Genomic DNA, 22,043 nt, shown 5'->3' with positions numbered 1-22,043 from the left:
ACCTAATATATTTATTAGAATTATTTTTTTAATTCTTGGTGAATATGTGTCAGATCACATGATGGACGGATTGGATCTGTTGGATGTTTGTCCCACGTAGTGATTAGCTAGCGGAAGTCAGACCCCCGCGTGCCAGGCCAGCAGTCCAGATCCAAACCCTGGAACACGACAAGGGCAATCTCGATATTAAGATGAAAACCGGAGGTATTTAAATAAGAAGGCTCTTTATAGGCAGAAGAACCTTGTTTTTTCAGAAATCCGCATTCTCTCTGTTTTTCTTCACACGTTTGCTGTTTTAATCTCTGGTGGAGAAGGAAAACGAGAAGAGGAGAGAAGGGGAGGGAGTGAAGGGGGAAAGGAGAGAGGGGTAAAAGGGTAAAAAGGGCGGGGTAGAAAGGAGATGGATACGAACAGGAAATGCTCTCACTGCGGCAACAACGGGCATAATACAAGAACATGCAACGCGACGAATACAAGACCATGCAACTCGGTGAAAGGGTGGAAGCTGTTTGGGGTGAGGATTTTGGGGGAAGAAGAGGAGGAGGTGATAAGGAAGAGCTCGAGTATGGGGAACTTGGCTTCATGCGCGCCTGAGCAGAGCAGCGGCGATCCCGGCGGGTATTTGTCGGATGGGCCCGTGCATGAGTCGAGAAAGGGAGGGCATGAGAGGAAGAGAGGTGAGTGGTGATTCCCTTCTTTTACTTTTTGATTTTTTGGGTGTTCTGTTTTTTTCATTTTGCGTTTGGATGAATTGGATTTTATTTTATTTTATTTTGTGGAGATTTGATGGTGAATTGAATTGGGTTTTTTGCGATTTTTGTTGGGTTTTTTGTAGGTTTGATTTTTTATTTTTTTTTTTCATTTTTTTGTTGGAATTTATTGCTGATTGATATTGGGTAACTGAATTTCATATGGGATTTTGTCGATTCGTGGCGGTTTTTTTTTTAATCTTTTTGGATTTATAGATGATTGGGTATGGTTTATTTTTAGTTTTTGTATGGAATTCATTCATGGACTGTTGAAAAATGTTCTTTTTTGTAGTGAACCTCTTTTTTCCCCTTTTTATAGAATTTTTTGTGGTTATGGAAAATCCTGATTTCTGTTGGGCTTTTCATTTTTGGGCAATTTATAAATCATTTGGTGTAGTAATTATTGTTTCTCTATGAAACAATGTCAGACTATTCGAAGGGAAATAGTATTTTTTTAGCAGATGAAGGGTAGAACTCTTTTTGGTGGATTTAGATGGTGTTGCATCCGATTCCACCTGAAGCTCACACAGTTATCGTGCTTGTATGTGGAGTATATTGCCTGACCCCCTCCGATCATCACAAGGAGTGGTACTTGAAACCTGTGTGTACAATGCTTAGTTGCCTCGAACACTGCCTTGAAAATGATATGAGTGCACTGGAACGGCATTGCCCGACCATCTCAATGAAGACCGAAGAACTTGATAATAATACCAGAGAATGCCCAACAAGAAAAAGAAACCTTTTGATACTACCCAAATGGGTTTTATTTGATACCCTGTTGATGGAATTCTGCTACGTAGAACATAACATATATTGCTTCAGAACAATCAACCTGAGCCCAACTGGCCAACCAAATTCCTCAATTTCAGCCAGTTTTAGATCAAATTCCTGTATTGAAAATGGAGTTTCCAGAGAGAGAGAGAGAGAGAGAGAGAGAGAGAGAGAGAGGATATTTTGATGTGGATGGTATGAGAGACTAGAATTCAGAAAATATTTCGATGTGGATGGTATGAGTCATAGAATCTCTGTTATTCTCATTTAGAAAATGCTAGAATTCATAGTCTACAATGTTAGCTGGATAATATTTTTGGTTGAATTGCCCAACTCATATGACAGGTCATGGCTGCATATTTAATGATTGAGTGTTGAAATATCCGTAGTAGATGTATCTATGTTTACATGAGGAGAGATCACCTACAGGCTACAACTTACCTCCCACTTTATGTGTGTGGGACATTTGAGCTGTGTCAGGTAAGCCCCACCAAGAAGATTACTTGGCACAAAAATCAGTATGGCCCGCATCAGTTGAGCCATCCTGACTGACATCCTGATTTAATGGGGACGAGACGGCCTTATTTTTGTGGCAGGTGAATTTGCTGATGGGGCCTACTTTATGAATGGCTGTGATGCCCTACACACCTGACACCTCAGCATGTGAGCTGGTTTGCAAGCAACTGATTGTAGTTCATGATTCCTCTTCCTTCTCAATCAGTTTTTTAATACTTATTGCAATGTTTAGGAGCCTGTTTGTTGAACGCCAAAAAATGGGTACATCTTATATTAGATTTTCATAATTATGTATTAGAGATTATGATCACATAAAATGAGATTAAATCATTTTCAGGTGTCAACCAAACAGGCCCTAGTTATATCCTGGATATAAAAAAGGATTCAAAACAGAACCATCCATACCCATCTTGTGTCATATCCAACATCAGTACCTTCAAGATTTTGAAGGATCTAAATCTACCATATGTGGTCTGGATGGATATTGCATATTTTTCCCGGTTGAATATTTGTTGCAACGCTGAATGGGATTTGGGATTTCGCTTGCAAGTCTTCAAAACAAACAGTCCCAACTTTATCAAAAGATGCTTGTATCTACTATTCCTTAGCATACGACAAATTCACATTGACTTACTGTTTTCTCCACTAGCCATTTCAATCAATTTCTTCTAGACAAATAAATCTCTTCTCATTTTGGATGGTATCGAGCACTAGCAGTTATATCCAACAGTATTTGAAATCATACCATTTCATTTTTACTTTCTGTTACTTCTCCAGACCCATACTCAATCAGCATCATATCTTTTTACATAGTCATGGGTGCTTTTTCCCTTTTTCCATTCCATCACGTTGCGTGATTGGTGATGGGAGACTGAAGGACAGTTTTTCATTTTTCATCAATTGCTTGGTTGAAACACCTTTTATTTGGCTTCTCTCTCAGGAGTCCCATGGACAGAAGAAGAGCACAAGACATTTCTAGAAGGACTTAAAAGGCTAGGGAAGGGCGATTGGAGAGGGATCTCGAGGAATTTTGTTAGAACTAGGACTCCAACCCAGGTAGCCAGCCATGCTCAGAAGTATTTCCTCAGGCAGACTGCTCCCAGTACAAAGAAGCGCAGGTCCAGCCTCTTTGACGTGGCGTTTAACAACAATGTAATTCCCGTAATTTTCACTGCCTTTGGTCTCCCAAGCTTTATATTGGGTTTGTTCCTCTCCTTGACTAAACACCATCCGTGCAGGCTCCACCCTCTGGAACAGCTCCTTCTCAACAACCAACAGGAACTCATGAAGTTGCAGAAGAGATCAATCTCCTCCATCTTGACAACCATTTGGTAAATCAGTAGATCCACCAATCCCATGCTTTTACATGGCCCATAAGTGTTTTCTTCAAGATATGATTTAATAGTAGTATCATACAGGCAAGGACTTCAGTTGGCGCTGCAGCCCAACTGGCTGACCGGAGCTTTGAGGCTTCCCCAAACTTAACCCTTATCGCAGCATGTGGTGAACTTCCCAATTTCAATGGCTTTAACTATATGGTAAGACACTGCTTTCATTCTTCTTTTCATTTGCTTTCTTTCCCCTCCATATCCATTAACTATAGATTTTTGCACACCCTCATTTCTCTAGATTTCCGTCTGTCGCACCATCTTAAACTGGCCATGGCCCAAAACCAAGGGGCCATTTGGATGCAAGCATAGTTTTGATGTGCACAACTCTCCAAATCATGATGTCTTGGATAGGCTATCTAGGTTATGCTGTTTCCGACTAGCTCTTCTGCCTGTTGTTTGTCAATCACCTTGAAATAGGGAGCAAAATAGACCAGAACATGTGGGGAGAGCTTAAGATGGAAGATGACACATGTAGGGAGCTTAAGATGGACGGGAGCAGAATTTATATGTTAGTAGCTTAAAATGGATGGTGGAACTTGTCGCGTATGTGCACATTAACGTCTTGCGCATGAAGGTGCTTGAAGAGCAATGGTGGCACAAGTGGCACGTGTGAGGCATTTGAACATAAAAAGTCGCACATGCGGCACATGTCAGATGCTTGAACATGAACAGTAACACGTATAATGCATGAGCATGGAACATTGTGTTCTCACGTGCATCAAATTAGGGATCAGTTTTCCTCACCTTTGTTCCACCTTTTTCAATAGTCATGCTGTACTTAGGATATTAAATCAACCTTTTGGGTAGAGAAAGTCCCTATTTTTCACAGTTCCATTGTATACATGAGTTAGACAAACCATGGACTGTGTGTCAAACCGCCTGCAATGGACACAACTTTTCTTGCACTCAAACAGCCCCTAAGCCTATCAGACAGTCCTTGCTTCTTGCTCAGAACAAGAGCCAGGACTGGGTAAATGGTCATTTCTTCTCGTTTTATGAAATTCTCATCGCACCATTCTTTGGGCCATGTGCATTTCATGGTGAGCTGGCCTCACAAACAAGCGGTTTGGATCTTATACACCTCCCGTGTGTCCACAATGGAACTTGGGTCTGGGACAGCATGCGATGAACCAGATACTTTTCATTTTGATAACTTTCTAAACCTAGATTAAGCAGATTTTGTTCATCAATTAACTATTAGTATTTACCATGGTTACACTAACATGTAATCCTTAAACAGGCGGGAATCTCTCATGGCATCAAGTGCCAGGCCGGAGTTGGAAGTGCTCAAGTTACTCCAACCTTATCCCTCACCCCAGCTCCTGATTTTTCTGCCCAGGCAGACCCAATCCCTCGTCAACTCGAAGATGACTCCACCACTAGCACACCTGATTTTCTCCAATTATCTCTCAATACATCATCCCAATCTATACCCAGTTGCCCATCTCCAACTGCTGACTCTCTGTTAATTGAAACCAATGATTTAGAGCTCACGATCGGCCCACCTCAGCCTCTCGGCACAGCGGAATTGTCTTCTGGTGCCTCCAACTTCACGGGGGCCATTAAAGTGACCTGATCTGTTTAAATGCCCAGGTGTTTTCTAGCTCAGAACATGCTCACATGAATAAAGAAGACGACAAGAGTATATATGATGTTTTGAAGGGAAAGAGAGGGAGTGTTAAAAAAAAAAAAAAAAAAACCAAGTGGTGGGTTTTTCCACTCTCTATGAAACCAATAAAAGACCCAGCAAAAGGGTCCCCATTCATTGTATGTCTTGTTCGAGAGGAGTTATTTGATACTCTGGTTGAGCAGGACTGTTCATATGCATCACATACAGTTGCTGTGCACGAGGCACAACAATCCAAACTGTGCAATTTGTGGGACCCAATTGCGGATGGGATTAGATCAAGCAGGTGATCTAGCCACCAAATGGATGATTAAAGAGAAGAAACATCCACTGTTCACATCTGCCTAACAAACTGCTATTGTTGATTACAGGTTAGTATTAGGATCACCTGATCAATCTAACTTCCTGACGCATGGTCCGTGGATTGGACGGTGCGGATTGGGTGATGTGTCTGCCTTGCGTACGGTGTTGTGCGTGAGCATATGAATTGTGTACTCTGTCAGAGCATCCATGTTTTGTAACTTTGTCCAATCCAGATTATATGGTTATCAAACTATCTCATGTGTCGGTTGGTATGTTGGTTGGTCTGAGGGGTGTCTTCTCTCTTTCAGCAGTGGGATATTGTAATGAGAGATGTGGGGACTATAATTGCATATGTATATTTGGTCGCATTTTCCCTGTACTTTTTGGTGGGCCACACTCTAATTTTGGCCGGACATAAATATAGCTGGCAATTTCTATGGCTATCAAGAGCTTCTAATCTTTTTTGGTAATGGTCCACTGGAGACAAGATGCACCATACTTTTGTGGATAGCATGTTTGTTGAGAAATGTTCACATCCAACCGGCTGGATGTAGAGTTACCGTCCATCCTGCAGATTACTTCCAACATTTTATGTGTGTGAGATCCACCCGGTCTAGTAGATTGGCCCCGCCAACCCCACCTATTCATCAGGTGGACCATACCATAGAAAATAATGTAAGGCCACTTATAAATAACAAAATACAAGCGTGGTCTGCCTGATGAGTGGATTTTGGGTTTATTTTTTGCACTAGGTTATCCTAATATTTTTCATACATTGTTTCTTACCGTGTCTAGAACATGGATGGTTCAGATCATCAGAACATCTAATCACGAGGAACCTAATTGGGGCCGCACGTGATAGTTACCTCTCTATCTGTAACTAACTGAGAATTACCCCAGACATATTGGGGTCCATGGTTCTGCTATCCAGGCCGTTGAGCTGATAACCCTCACTGTGGATGGACCATGCTCCTAGCCGTGTGTGGCCCGCTGTTGTGTGTGTGCGGGATGCGTCGAATCTAAGGATGGAAGGCCAATTTTCTATTGCCAACAGGAAGATTGACCCTGCCAAAATGTCAGGTATCCCAACTTCTTTATGGCTGCAGAATATTCGTTTTGGTTATTGTAAACCAAAAGCTCTTTCCTGAGGAATATGGGCTGCGGCGTGCCTACCACTAAAATGGGAGGAACAACTTTCATATGCGTGAGATCCACCCCGTCCATTAGTTGCGCCACCTCATGTTGCCTTTCAAGCCAAACATCACATGGATCCAAGACTCAGGTGGGCCTCACCATGTCTAAAGCTCTAAATTCACGGTTTGGCTCGCCTGAGTTTTAGAATAGCGAGATTTTTGGAAGTTCCCTTCGTCCTGGTAAGAAGCTTCATGTGAACGGATTGGATGCCAGATAGAAACCAGTGGACCCCACAGATGATTAAGGGTGGACGTCTCCAACCCAACTCTTTGCCATGGTGTGGCCTACCTGAGTTTTGGACCGCCCTGCATGAGACAGCAAACCGGATGGACGGCGCAGATCATTTTATTCATGTGGAATGAATGAGCAGATAATTTCTCAAGGACTGGGATAGGAATAAAATGAAACAGACCTGATAGACCAGAGAAAGGTCTGCAAAGGTAAGGCTCGTGATTGCACCTGATTAGGTCTTAGATGATCAAACTGACTTGGAGAATCCCTCACCGAAAAGACCCATCATTGTGGTAGAAAGGATTCATACCACAGGTACAGATCATGGTTTAAAGATTCCTTGACTGGGACTGACTGGTTCGGTCCTGAGTTGAGTCATGACTCGGTCCAGAGTCAGGCGTTGAATCGGTCAGGTTGGGCTGAGTCATCCCCTATTTTCAATTATAATTCCTGAGGGCAATCAAGGAGAGGACATCAATAGATGGACAGATAGATGGGTTCTAAGCACCACCCTCTCCCCCTTGGGGGGAAGCACTTTAGGTACTTGGGACTTGAGCTGGAGGGTCAACTCCCAACTCCAAAAGCTCATCCGCCAGGCAGGCTGGCATATGTGGAATGTTGATATCGACAACACATGCTGGTTTCTCAGAAAATGCAGTCCTGAGAATAATATCAATATGAAAACCTTATAGAATTATCAGAAAATGAAGAATTGTATATCTAAACAGTAATTTCATTGTTTTCTATGAAAATATTAAAAAGTCAATTGTCAAATTGTCACAGAGTCATTTCTTATAACCATAAAAATCAATATCTAACATGTTTCATAGAAGAAATCAATACTCCCATTTTTCCAGCAGGTCGTTGCTCAGCTGACAATGACTGTCCATATGCCAAGATCCCAAAACAGTATCTGAAACCCTCCCCCGAATGGCTTGACAAATACATCTTGGGCACATTCATTAGTCAGCAATGAGAAAAGTCAAATTCATTGCCGCCTTCCTCGACTCGGAGGAGGGTTCCCCATCAAATCAGAAGCCCTTGCTTTATTCAAAGGTCTTGAAATGGAAAGGCAGTTCAAATCATAGTTTAAAAACCCAAAAACTCCACTCAATGTCCAGCGGGGTCAACTCAAACGCAGCTTCATATTTAATTAATAAATTTAATATAAATACTTAATTGGTAATATACCTATACAGTTTCCTTTACTGCAGTTTTCCTGTAAAATAGTGGAAATTGATGTCATCCGAAAAAGACGTTACAATGATTTCTGAGGCCATGAAACAAGCGAGCCCAAAAAAAGTCACACTCCAAAACAAACAACAAAACTTGCTGTTGGAATCCATGGTCTTCCATTTCCATAGGAATCGCCATTAGTTTTTTGTATCGGCATTTTAGGTTTCTTTTATCCAAACACCCATTAATGGCCTTTTTCAATCTAGAGTAGGCTTGTCTTTCTTAATCCATTGTTTTCTGCTGGACTGAGAATTCAGATGTTTTCTTGTATGATGTCCTCGGTTCTTTCTGGTGCTCTTGGGTTTGCTTGTGCCAGGCTGGTATGAGGGGCCGCCTAAATCTGTCTCTGATGCCGGGGGGTTGCATGCAGAATCTTCATCTTCTTTCCTGGCAATAGTTTCAGTTGATGTGACCGGTGGCAGGATGGGTTGAGGAAGATACATTCCTGGCAATAAGACGTCATTTCTTCTGGGCTCAATCAGGCCACTGTTTTCTTGCTGTAGTTTTAGAATGGCTTCAAATTTCTTTCTCCTGTTTTCCTCCGCTTCAGATCGGAGGAACTCCTCATCATTGCTTGTGCTAGTCCCGTCCAAATTCTGAAACCAAATGACAACAGGAGTCAAATCTCATTTCCTCAGAAGACTAATACAGTTCGATGGGTATCTCTGTGTGTGTTTGGCCTTGCTAAAACTCTCAGATGGCAAACACCTGCAGTATTCATAAATCAGAGCGGGACTGTGGGTACCTTTATTTTTATGAGAAATGCTAGAACAATTTGCGCAATGCGGTGTTGGGAATCAGGCACCCACATGAAACACATGGAATATCCAGTCTATCATCAGATGGGAACAAACCCTGACCCCCAAATCAAGCTGGTCCAATCATCAGATGGGTCACACCTGTACTTTGATATGGACAGTTGGTCATTTTTTTTCTAACCATCCATTTTCTCATTTGCAGGTCCCACCTGATAAGTAGACTGGTCGGAATTTGGGAGTAAGTGTTCCTACTGGGCCCCCACCTGATGAATGGTTTGCACCTCGCACACATATGCCACATTAGCACACGTGCTGAAGATCACATATTCAATATCCCTACTCATACAAGTCACCTTCACTTCTTTTTCCTTAACAGATCACTAGGCAGGAATTTCTACAGCAATGATTGCGTTTTGGGTTTCCAAAATGTTGCAAAATGCAAATGAGTCAGTTTGGTAAATCTTGCAAAAAATCTTCTTTTTTTAATTCACTGTGATAAAGTGAAACTTGAAAGATGTGTATGATGTCCTATCCTCTGAAAATGGAAAATGGCCTCGAAATGAGATTTTCCTAGTTTTTTCTGGCCATTTTTTTAATCCAATGACAAGAAATTTGGTGGTTCTGTACACATCAGCAGGTGCATCCTACCATCCAAATTCCAATACCCGAAATCCAGCTGCTCCATTCTTCAAGGGAGCCAAGATTGTACTTGCAATCCGGATCATTGTTCTTGTTTTTTGAAAAATACAGTTATCATGTTCATCAAGTAGAGTCTCACTTTATGAATCCAAATGGGGGCAAATAATTTTTCAGCATCTCCGAACAGTCTTTGGCCAAGTCACTGGTGTTCAACATCCAAAACAACAACACCCACACTTTGTTCTAAAACTCCAAAGTTCAGATGACTTTCACCTTCCTTTTCTTTTCTTTCTTCTTCTTTCTTTTCTCTCTCTTTTCTTATAAATTTGCATGGCCAGATCAACAGGTTCAGTTTTGATTGTCATCAATAGACCTCACAGGATTTTGGCAATGAGACTCACAAGTTTGGATCATAATTATCAGACTGAGACAAGGATTGCGAAGAAACCAGACCTGCGTTCAGATGGAACCAGACTACTTTCCAGTTCATTTGGACTCGAACCATTCAAATGAACAAAAACAGTTGAGGCCTTCTAGTTCATCCCTTGAATCCTGGACAGAAGATGATCTTGAACAAAGATGCCAGCTGTGATACCATAAGTTGGTTTTGTTTTAGGACCAAGAATTAAATGTCACGAACAAACATAAAGACTGTAAATTTGTTGATAGAATCATCACTCCTTTGGATTTTGAGAAATCCTTGAATTTGAAAGAGGAAAAGGGGGGGAAGATGATAGCTTGTTTCCACTCACTTTTTGACAAAGGTAAGAAAACAGGTAACTATGGTTCAGATTATGCTAATGATTTTCACAAAAGCCAATGGTCAATTCTGTGCAGGTCCATATTTCAAGACCAACAGTTGACAGTTTCAAAAGAGTGGAAAATATTGCAAACATATTCAACTAGAGCACAGCCGAAGTTACTTAACATGGTAAGCAGAAAAATCCTAGATATGCAAATTTTCGCCACAATGAGAACATACCAATTGAGATGAACTGGTCACAAGCAAGTCAAGTACATGTTCGATATCCTTGGTGTGAAACACCTTACGGCAGACAGGACAATTTCCCTGACTCTGCTTCACAGGGCTGTGCACTTCTGCACTGCAAACAAGCCATTCAAAAACCATGGTGAGAAGTGAAAGTATAAGCATTGCTAAACACAATATAATTTCAGCAATCCATTCTTGGTTCTATAATTAACATTATGTTGGTAAGATGTACTGGACAGTTTTAGGTGTGGCAAATGAAGTAACAAACAAGTTTTGAGTATCTAAAAAAGAAAGAAAGACATTACACTAGGAAGTCTCATCGGGCACCACGGATGATAACATGAATTGGTAGGGGTATTGGTTAGACTCTGAAATTTAAACAAAAAGGACTCGAGGACTTGTCTGATGCAGACAAGACTTCATTTTTTTCATGGAATGAGAATATATTGCTGAAAGGGCAAAGGAAAAAAGAAAGAGAACGTGGCTAAAAGAACTGGAGTCTATCAACGATCCTGTATTGAAGAACTGGAGAAAGCTTGAGTCAGAGTCAGCTAACTCCAGGGGAAAAAAGTTAAAACTGGAACCTAGCACCTCACATGCCTATGTGCAGAGAGGACCTTTCCAGAAAAAGAAATGGACTCCCAATTATTCCTGTCAAGACCATCGAACATATGCTGATACAGATCCTATAGAAGATGAAGTACACCCCATTCTTCTGAAATAAACGGAGTAACTGTCAAGAACCAGAACTTGGTTAGATGGACAGTTGTGGGAGGACCTCCCTTGCCTTAAAATTTGAGGAAGACAGTTTGAAAATTGCAGTAAAGGTCACCCTCTTATACTGATACAGTGATACTGCGCATGGTATGCTGTAATGCCGTTGTGTAATGGGAACGGTGGCAACCATTATGCGTTACAGGGTCATAATGTCCATTATGGAAAAATACCCATAAAAGAAGAAGTAACGTAACAGTAACAGAGGCGGCTGTCATGGAATACCTTGATACTAGGGTTTTATAATTACTCAAATGGGAGACATCACCCATCACCCTTTTTTACCTTTTCTTTTTGGGTCATTTGAGCAATTGTACTAATGTGATGGCATTGCTTCAATGACAAGTGTAACTTAAACTATCTTTGATATAGAAATCAAAGGGCCTCAAATGGCATCTCCCCATGAATTCTTTGAAATCTCAAAAATCTTAGTATAATCACAGTCTCTTGGATGTCCATGTCTCATTGCCAATTAGATAACAGATTGTCTTGCAAACTTTGGTGTTGCCTTCAACTCCTTTCAAACAAACATCTCTTAGCATCCTTCCAAGTGTCTTAGGATATTCTGGTCCAAGGGTCCTATGCATTGTGCTTCCATCCTAACTATAAAAACTTTTTGTAGAAAATATGGAATATAAGTTTAATTTCTAAATGATCTGAATCTTGTTTCTGTTCATATGGCACAAAATATGCCCATGTCTACCCGTGGGAGAAAACCTTATGGAAAACTTAAATTTGATTAAATTTATGACATGCTATGGATGAAATTTGAATTTTTGAAGCTACATACAGATATAGTTTAAGTTTCATGCCTCACCCAAATTCCTCATCAACAACAATAAGGGCCCGTTTGGGAGCTTGGATTTGGAATGCATTGGTATCCAAATCACAATTACATTCGAATCAAGGTGATTCTGAATCCTCATTTGTGTTTGGTTGAAATACACTAGAATCCAAATCTTTTGTTTAGGAGCTTGTATTTGGAGGGCATCAGAATTCTTCAGTATACTCACAGGACTTAGATTTGATTAATTAAATTAGCTTTCATATCCCAAATTAGTATATGTGTGTGTGAGATATTTGATAGAATGATTGTAATAAGCCCTTTAAAATATATACTTTGGCCAAAAACGAGGGAATTTTGAGCCTTGGGTGGGCCACAAATGCAAAGATCACAAACAGGCGACTCACCGACTTTTTTAATCGTCCATTTAGATGTCCAACGTTTGGATGGTTCAAATCATTCTATGATGTGATTTTAGTGTTACAGCCAATAATTGGATTGTTTTGGGGTATCATCAGCATACCATATGTCTAATGGATTAGTGGCCTAGAGACACATTTGTTTCATGTGTCTCTCCTGCCCTTAAAAAGGAAGCAAAAAAGGCATTTCCTTTAGATTACACCAAAATTTCCACATTTTGTTAAGATTTGAAAACACACCAAAAAGTATGTTTGAAATACCTCTGATTCCATTTACCTCCAAATCCAAGGTTAAAAAAAGTAGTAATTTGGATTTAAAATACAACCAAATCCAAGGTGCCAAACGGGGTGTAAGATTGCTATTTGTCATTTTGAGGGGGGAAATTCTGGCATGAGAAGGTAAACATTTTCCACTTATCATTTGATCGACAATCATCAGTGATAAATGCTCCAATGCTCTTAGAGCACTATAATTTATAGTGCTCCTAGTTTCATGAGTCCACTTGACATTCCAATTCATTGATCCAGATAGTTCATTAGGTCCATTGCACATTTATTGGGCTACCATGAGAACGTCACCCCAACCCAATAAATATTGACCATTGATCAATGGACTTTAATATGGAGGGTCAAGATTTATTTATACAAAAATATGTCCAATCAACAATTTGGGCCATCTATTTGTTAGGGCCCATCATGGATTGCTTTATGCTTATGACTCTAAAGAATCAAATTTTTAACGCAATCGAAGCCATCCCATCCATAGATTGGAAAAGGGACAGCTATAGAAAATAAGGCCAAATTAAGGTTGGATTAGATCATTCGATCAGGGTGATTTTTACATAGTAGTCCATGAAATGCATTCTAGACTTAATACACAGTTCAGATCGATCAATTGGACTGTCTAAGTGAGCCGATGCAGCTAGGAGCACTATGACTTGGTCTGAGAGCAAAGCATTTCTCATGACCAGTATAACTGATAAAGGCAAAGTGTCTAGGTAAATAAATTTTAATTTTTTAAATTAATTAATTAAAATTAAAAAAAAATTAAATTTTTTTTTTTTTTTAAAAACAATGTTTAAATCAAATATCCCATGATACAGATGCCACAACTAGAAAAGATATTGATGCTTGTAAACCTTTATCTATGTTTCTTCCATGCAGTCAAGAGTACCTCTATGGCAAGGAAGTACCTCACCGGTTTTCAAGATCTCTATAAGCAGGGACTGTTGCCTCAATCAAATTACTAGGGTCGGTTTCATTTTGCTCTTGGAGCCACTTCCACCACCTAATAATGCACTCACTGCAAGAAAACAGACAATCTGCACTAAGAAGAATTCGTAGAAGCTAGCATCTAAAGTTCAAAGCAGAATCCAAGAGAAACTAGAGATTCAGAATCAACCTGTGAAAGCAGTGGAAACAAGACATCAACTTCATAAATGGCAGGACGTCATCATGTCCTTCTTCTGGGACCAAGGGATATAGACACAATGGGCAGTTCCCATCAGGGTGGTTCATATTAGAAAGAATCTCCACCCCTTCCTGCTCGTATTTTTAAACAAGTCAACATAAAGTCCAACTTGATAAAAATATGTCAACATACTGCCCCCATATAAAATACCATCACTACATAAGATCGCAAAAGATCCACTGCCCATGTCATATCCAGCAGCAACATATTAAAAAAGAAACATTCGGCTACGAAGCCCAGCAGTGAGCAGGTCAGCAAACTTTTGCCAAGCAAATAGCAATCATGAAAGCCGAAAATAAATGGTTGGGAGAAGGTTACGACGATGACAACGATGACGAATCATTAGCCAAATCACGAAAATGAAACCCTCTCTCTCATATTGACATCATTGATACATCCCAGTACATCGACAATTGACGATATATCGTCGACAACAAAAAATCAGGGAACTTCCCGAGGGTTCCATATCACCGAGGTGTAATACTAAAAATGTCGGCTGATAATGTCGATATCGCAAATGCTGACCCAGACCCCGCCCATTACCAGCCCCAACCCAAGGTATGTTGCTTCTAAGCTCTACCCTGAGGGTGAGCATAGTTGACAGCACATGAAGAATCTATCAAGGAGGGCACTAAGCATGGCTGCAACCTATTGAGATGAAGCAACATCCATCCATGCTCGCCAAACTCAACATTTCGTCCCAAACTATAGGTTTTAAATGCCGCCTGACAATGAGTTGACTTGGTGGAGAATGAAACTAGTCAGCGGCTCGAAATGTTCCTCAATTCTAACCAAGTTGGGATGAGTGCACCAAGTACCGACTCCCTGGGCAACTCGTCCTCTGAAACTGATATCCAAAACAACGTACCAAACCACTACAGAGCAGACTTGACATTATCGCAAGAGCTCTCGAAATTAAATTGATCACTAGGACAACTTATAAAACAACAACTTTAGAAAATTATACATGTTTGTGTGAAACAAATTGTTCACCTACAATATTAAATAGCTATTCACCAAATAATATTAATCTTTGATAGAACAAGAATACAATTGTAAAATGATCAAGATATGAAATTGGATAGCATTAGAAGGATAATGGAATATAATAAAGGAATTGCATGCATTTTTTCCAGCCTTTAGTTTGCAAAAACATCTTGTTAGAAGCAACAAAGAATGTTGATTGGGATGTTTAGCTTGAAAATAATTTGTTCTATAACACTAGATATTACTTAGGACAATATCTACCTCGCAAAGAGCTACAAGCATTAGACATGAAGCAAGTTCCTGGGCTTTGTCTCGTATGCTAGTAATCAGATGTGCTTGTCGCTTCTCATCGAGGCCCTCGGATTCCACAATTTCAACTTGAGGTGGCTCCTGGGGATACTGCAACGATAATGGGATGATAAGCACATTTATAAAAATTTAAAAATAAATAAATAAATAAATAAAATCCATACTCACTGTATTTATTATTAACAGTAACAGTAAAGCAATGCAAAATCTAATTGAATTGCAGTTAATTCTCTAACAAAGTTAGTATTAGGTGGAAATGTTGTTGAAGGCCTAAATGGTCAACTGAGGCACTGCAAGCGGGAGACTCATGGCTTAGAATGCAATATCAATCGGCATATCGGCCCGGCAGAAACATGATACGATACGGCATCACATATCGGTATCGAGGCTATATCGGCCCGTATCGGTCAAAAAAAATTGAAAGCAAAAATAAAAATAAAAATTGAGATATCCAAGAATCTATCCTCTTTTTTTTTTTGTGTGTGTTTTGACCATGTATCGGACGGTGTATCTGACCATTCTTTGATAAGAATATTGTCTGTCAATTTTATTTTATTTTTAAGGTCAACTAAATGGGCCCTAATTGAATGCAGATCAAGCATGATTTGGTGAACTAGGGCCCATTGCATTGAAATACAACAAAAAGAAGATGAAAATATAAAAAAGAAAGTGAAGGTTTACCCTTCTTTCCAATTTTCACATAATAGTCCACTTCACTTTGATTTGTCGAATTCCATTCAAATCATTTGTTTTGATCCCAAAATAGTCTAGATCTAGCCTAAAATGAGTTTTCAAGCTTCTTCCATGATTTAAATGAAAAAAAAAAAAAAAAGAGGAGACATGAGTGAATTTTATTTTATTTTTGAAAAAAATCAAAATTGGGCTTTTATGGGTGTAGTGGCCTATATCGGCCCCATATCGGTGCCGATACGCCCTACATCAGCCGATACAAACCAATACGGGTCATTTTTTTCGTATTAGGCCTATACGACCCCATATTGCAAATCGGTTGATGCCGATGGATACGACACAGCCATATCGGCCGATACGATACGAATATTCATATCCATAGGGAGACTAGACTTTTCAATGAGACTAGTGAGCTCGCCTCTCATGCGTGCAGTGAAAGGATCAAATTCAGCCATGCATGAGGAGATGTAATGAGCTAGTCTTCCCCAGAGCTAAACCATTAAATCCCATGCCCATCCGGGCAATGCTTGGTGACTGAAGCTCTCGCTTCGTAAGTGAAGGCCATGCCTCTTTCTCAAAAGGCAGGTGTTGAGTGCAGAGTGGCCTCGTAAATGAGCGAGCAATAAAATATGCCAAGTGGTGAATTGGAAGTGACATGAGTGAACACAACAAATGACCAAATTACTCACTGTATAGGGTGGTAACAATTAGAGACATCAAAGTCACTCAACATTACACTCTTATTTGGGAGGCCAAGTGGTGTGTGTGCTCCAATTTCAAAGGAATGTAAGAGATGATGAGGTTTGAGGGATACATAAGCCTCCAAGACCAGCTAGTGACTACTAGTGATCGTGATGGAAGTGGAGCTTTGTGAGAACAAGGAGTTTTTGGTGAAGTCGTTCTAGAGAGAAGAAAGAGAAAAAAGGGAGCCCCTACTACCCCAGTTTGGTAACCTAATAGGCCCCAAAAGGTGGTTACCTCCAGTTTGCTTATTGGAAAGGATAAGGTTCTTGCCATGAACTACCGAAGGAGCATAAGGATGACCACTATAAATGTTTGCATCCTTCATTCATTTGTTTGAGAATTGAGAAATTGATGGGTCTTCATGATTGTTGTCTATGAGAGATCTTTGAAGCACTTCATGATGGACTGATTAATGCCAAAGATCATCAATGCTCTTCTTGAAGCTTCCAATTGGGAGATGAACAAAATAGGGGGTTTGCTTATGGGCTGTGTCGAGGTTAACCTTGCTAGCGAGGCTATGGGCAACATGGAAAGAGTAGAACAGTAGGACATTTAGAAACAAGGAGGGAACTCTGGAGATCTTCCAAAAATATATATATAATAATAAAATAGGGGGTGGGCTTATGGGCTGCGCGGAGGTTAACCTTGCTAGCGAGGCTATGGGCAACATGGAAAGAGTATAACAGTAGGACATTTAGAAACAAGGAGGGAACTCTGTAGATCTTCCAAAAATATATATATAATAATAATCATGGGATGTATGCTTGAAAGAGTTTGCTGGGAACTATAAAATGATTATGAAGGAAAGTGAGGCGATGAGCCTCTGTTGCTGTGGATGATTGCCGATCATCTTTCCCTCTAGCTCTTGAAGTGTTGTGTTGGCCCTTCACTTTTTAATAAACTATTATTACTATTAAGGAATACCGGATTGCCCTTTCCTTCTGTAGCATTCATACTAAAGGCCTTGGATACAAATTGCAACTATATTGCTTTCAAGTAGGACGCAACTGTGAGGTGAAGGTACCACCTCATTATTAATACTAGGAAATTCGATCAGCTTTTGCCATTTCCTCTTGATTGAAAAGAAATCATGATTTAACTTACTTGTGCATCCAAATTCTTAATTCTTTGTGCAGAAGCAGTCTCTAGAAGTTGCATATTGCTTTTTACGCCCTGCCTAAATAGAATATGCAGCAGAAACCAGCAATTATACCACTTTGTCATTCACAGTTTCACCATCGTGCCATTTGCTATTGCCATTTTGTCTATGAACGATCCAATTGTGAAAAGAAGAAGAAGAAGAAGAAGAAGAAGAGAGAAACAAATTACAATATCCTTAAGAGCACAATGATTGGTACAAATATGAAACTCAATGTCAGAAGTGCTTCTTCTACTGCTTTTTTTTTTACCTGGCTACTTGCTCGGATCTCAAGAACAGCTTCAACAAACTGCAACACAAAAACAACGACACAGTCAAAAAAGACGTTGCACAACCTTAAGAGTCTGACAGTGAAACAATAGTCACAACCAAGGTTCAAAATATCGTTTGAAACATATCAAAATGTTGAATGAATTGATTGAGATACATTCCTGACATGATAATATACTTTTTGATACTCGTAGTGACAAATCTCTTTCTCAGAAATTTCTTGGCCCTGGAATTTTCTTAGGTGATTTTCAAATTTCAAGGTTTTCTTGGTATATTATTAGGAAAATCCAGCCAAAAATAAAAATATTTCTTGTAAATTATAAAATAATTTTAGAATGAGTGTATTTATATTTATATCCCGAATTCATTAAATTTTTTTAGACTATTTTCTGAGTTAATATCCCAATAGAAATGCGATATTTAAAAACTGCCAAGATTTTGATAATCTTTAATATTGTTTCATGCATCTATCTCGACAATTTCAAAATCCTCAACGATATTTGTCACACTGCTGATACTATCAACCTTGGTGCGATATCAAACTCCACTTATCATGGGAGGAATGCATCCAATACCATGCATTTGTATCAAAATGCATCACTGATTGAAACTTGAGACAGACGATCTGAATGGATACAAATGATACATTATCCATATGCATGTCATTTGTGTGTGTTTATATGAATTACCAGTTGAATTTATCATGACACATTACAGTATTTTGGACCTTGGTCACAGCAAAGTATGCAATCGAATGCTGCAAAAACCAGTTTGCAGCTAATCAACTCATATTTCAGATATACAAAGTATAAATAAAATGGACAACCGTAGTATTTACCAAAAATAAATAAATGCCGCATATGGTTTAAATAAATAAATAAACCAATGACATATGAAAAGATTGATCGTTGCCAACAGTAATTGAAGCTGATATTCACGGAAGCCCGAATTTTTCGCATCGGCGCAAGTGCTTGAGTTGGACACGTGGCACAGTGGTCCATGATCCATGCCGCCCAGCAAATTTCCGGACCCTTTCCCCATTTTATCCTGTCTGCTGCCCCTACTATTTTCAACCACCCATTTGTATCTCACCATTTAGGCATTTGGGACCGTCCAACCGCCGGGATTTTTCCACCGTGGACGATCTGTGGTATGACCCATCAAACGAATGGCACGGATCACTGCGCCGTGTATCCGATTTTTTGTCAGAACGCGATAGGGAACCGGGGCAACTGCAATCGGCAAACCCTTCGGTGTGAAAGAGGAGAAAAGAGATCACCTGTTGCGACGAATCGTCAGCCGTCCGAGGCCTTGTGTGGACGTTGATGTGCGGCGGGAATTGTTTGATGACGTGGCAGTCGTTTCCGTATACGGCCTGAACCGCCTCGACCTCGGCCAGAACTTCTTCTTCTTCTTCCATCGAGCTGCGGAGCGGCAGAAGATACCTGGAGACGCTCTTTTTTTTTAGATTTCGGGCGGTAGCTTTTATAGGGTACGCCTTGGGTTGTATGGTATACACCGCACACCTCTTTGGATCGTTTCGGCGGGTTTTGAATTCTGAGAGTAGGACCATTTTTTCTGTAATCTCTACCGTTCGTCTGCTTAATTCCAATGTGGATAGACTGTGAACCAGAAATCTCAGAGATCGGAATATCTTGTGTGCTTATCATGTGAATTTTTTCAGTTGAACGTGAGCCTGTTGTTCTGGTGTTCTGTCACGTTATAATCCTCGTTAACTTGAATTTTCTCCACTGTATATGGAAGTGGATCGTCCCATTCCTGGCGATAGCCATTGATCCGTAGGGGATAAGATCGTCCAATTAAGATGATTTGAGAATGGAGGCAGGCCTAGGCGCGGTGGAGCCTCCACGTAAATAACTCAACATTTTAAGCGTGATAAAAACGAGAGATAATTATGAAAATCTGCCTTTCGTTTTTTTTTTTTTTTTTTTTAAGGAGGACACAGGGTGTCCACTTCTTTTTTAAAGTGAGACTAACTCCTGCAAATACACTAATCATCCACATCAATGTGTATCATGTAAAGCCAATGTGGAGAATCGAACCTTTATCTATTGGGTGTATCAGGTAAAGTCAATGAGGAAAATCGAACCCTCACCTATTGGGAGCAGGGAGCAAACCTACTGTAAATATTCTGCCTATCTTTTGATTTATATCTTAGTAGGCACCTACTTTCATGTATTTTGAGTGGGCAACCTATCTTTCTTGCCTCATTATTGCATTTTCGCCTGCCGTCTACAACAATGGACTACTCATAAGATAAGATAACCATATTTTTTTTAAATACCAAATTATCCTCACATATAAATATGAGAGAAAATTATATTTTTACCATCTTATCATCCCTCTCTCAGATCATTTCAACGACGTCGCCTTCCAATTGGACCGCTGCCTCGAAATTAGTTATCATCTCATATCTCTCTCTCTCTCAACCTCTAATCTCAATTGTCCCTTTGTCGCGATGTCTCATCTTGACTCTATCTCTCTCATGATCAGTATCCTTAGAGCATTTATCTCCATAGCTTAGAAATCCGATTGAAAATTTTGCTCACATTCTCCCATCTCAGCTCTCTTTACCCATCTCCTCATAGCTCAAAATCCCGATTGGAGCTCCAAGCAATGAACATACCTTAAACCCCCCTCTTGTTCTCCCATTGACCTCGAAAAGTATAAATCCTAACCTATGTGGTTGTAATGGCGTAAAGCGTCGATATTTATAGAGTCGATGTGCACCACAAGGCCTATGTGCTTTTAAGCATCCATTGCTTTTGAGATTTGTAATTTTGTTTATGTTTATGTGGGACCCTTTTGACTTTTCTATTTATTTACATTGTAATGTGGTGAGTGTATTTCTTTACATTGTAGTGTGGCGAGTGCATGGGACACAATGACCCAAGCATGCACTAACAAAATGAAGGTGGGTCCTTTACGACAGAAAATCCTATTCGAATTTAGGGATTATGGTAGATTATGAATTTTGGCACCCTAACTCATCTCGAATTTGGAGTTTTTTGAATTTGAGAATTTTAGTACCCTAATCCCAAATCAAAATTTGGAGTTTTGAAATTAGAGATTTTGGTACCTTATTCCCACTTCAATTTTGGGTACTTGAATCCTAAATTTGAATTTAGGGGTGCTTGAATTTTGGAGTTTTTTTAGAATTGAAGATTTTGGTACCCTGCTCGCATTTTGAATTTGAGAGTTTTGATGATTGGTTATTGAAATGTATACAGTTTTAGGTGCATGCATTCTACTGGTTTCCTATATTTGTATGCAGTCCATATATGCCTCTTGTAACTGACACTCGGTATAGATATGCCATATGTGCCTCTTGTAATGCATTCTTAGCGTGCAATCCGTATCTGCCGTTTGTATCTGATACCTGCTATAGACATGCTATATGTGCCTTTTGTAACACATACTTGGTGTGCAGTCCATACTTGCCTCTTGTAACTAATACATGGTGTGCAGTTCATATATGACCCTTGTAAATGATATTTGGTATGCAATCAATATCTGGTTCCTGTAACTGATATCCGGTATGCAGTCTTTATCAGTCTCTTGGATTTGATGCCTAGTATATACGTTTATAACTAGGGCTAAAAGTTGGGCGGGTTCAACCCGACTGACCCGTGACTGACCTAACATTGTGTTGGGCTTGGGCAGGATGTATCGAGTCCAGTCTCAAGCTTGGACTATACAAACATCAGCCCGATAAAACTTGGGCCGGGCTTGGGTTGAGGTCTCGAGTTGCCCAACCCAACCTGGACCCGATCAGTATGTAAGTTACTAATTATAATTGAGTGTGGATCGTCTGTGTTGAAGGCATGGGCAATTCTAGTGCCATCGCTAATAATATACGCTAGATTTCTCTATCCCAGATAGATGGCGTGCCACACAACACGACTTTTAAAGGAGTAACTGTCCTGTATTTTAGCTTGTTTGTTTAGAAAAAATGAAGTTCTTTACGATAAATAACTACATATATAATTAATGAAATCTAGTGCCGTCG

At 39.9% G+C, this 22,043-nt stretch overlaps 2 protein-coding genes across 5 annotated transcripts; one reads left to right on the top strand and one right to left on the bottom strand.

Moving 5' to 3' along the window:
- Nucleotides 1–264: 264 nt before the first annotated feature.
- Nucleotides 265–5,800, top strand: LOC131248191 (transcription factor MYBS3-like). Of its 3 annotated transcripts, XR_009172166.1 has the most exons (6): nt 265–677; nt 2,977–3,197; nt 3,275–3,367; nt 3,455–3,574; nt 3,845–4,036; nt 4,668–4,801. XR_009172166.1 is itself a non-coding variant. In XM_058248307.1 (5 exons), exons 1-5 carry the CDS (start codon nt 401–403, stop codon nt 5,001–5,003), a joined length of 1,038 nt encoding a protein of 345 aa, XP_058104290.1. In that variant the 5' UTR covers nt 267–400; the 3' UTR covers nt 5,004–5,800. The 3 variants fall into 3 exon arrangements, 2 of the variants coding, with proteins under 2 accessions (XP_058104290.1, XP_058104289.1); XM_058248307.1 differs by lacking the exon at nt 3,845–4,036 and having other exon boundaries at nt 267–677; nt 2,977–3,188; nt 4,668–5,800; XM_058248306.1 differs by lacking the exon at nt 3,845–4,036 and having other exon boundaries at nt 267–677; nt 4,668–5,800.
- Nucleotides 5,801–7,908: 2,108 nt separating this feature from the next.
- LOC131248190 (uncharacterized) lies at nt 7,909–19,601 on the bottom strand. 2 transcript variants are annotated; one of them, XR_009172165.1, is made up of 8 exons: nt 19,293–19,601; nt 17,994–18,032; nt 15,103–15,240; nt 13,786–13,925; nt 13,582–13,686; nt 10,398–10,518; nt 9,869–10,001; nt 8,485–8,614 (listed from the first exon to the last, which is right to left on the bottom strand). XR_009172165.1 is itself a non-coding variant. In XM_058248305.1 (7 exons), exons 1-7 carry the CDS (start codon nt 19,584–19,586, stop codon nt 8,216–8,218), a joined length of 1,236 nt encoding a protein of 411 aa, XP_058104288.1. In that variant the 5' UTR covers nt 19,587–19,601; the 3' UTR covers nt 7,909–8,215. The 2 variants fall into 2 exon arrangements, 1 of the variants encoding a protein (XP_058104288.1); XM_058248305.1 differs by lacking the exon at nt 9,869–10,001 and having other exon boundaries at nt 7,909–8,614.
- Nucleotides 19,602–22,043: the final 2,442 nt, after the last annotated feature.

This window comes from Magnolia sinica, chromosome 6 (genome assembly GCF_029962835.1).
Source record: "Magnolia sinica isolate HGM2019 chromosome 6, MsV1, whole genome shotgun sequence".
NCBI lineage: Eukaryota > Viridiplantae > Streptophyta > Magnoliopsida > Magnoliales > Magnoliaceae > Magnolia > Magnolia sinica.
Note: the sequence above shows the minus strand (reverse complement) of the source record. Positions and strands in the feature narration are given on the sequence as shown.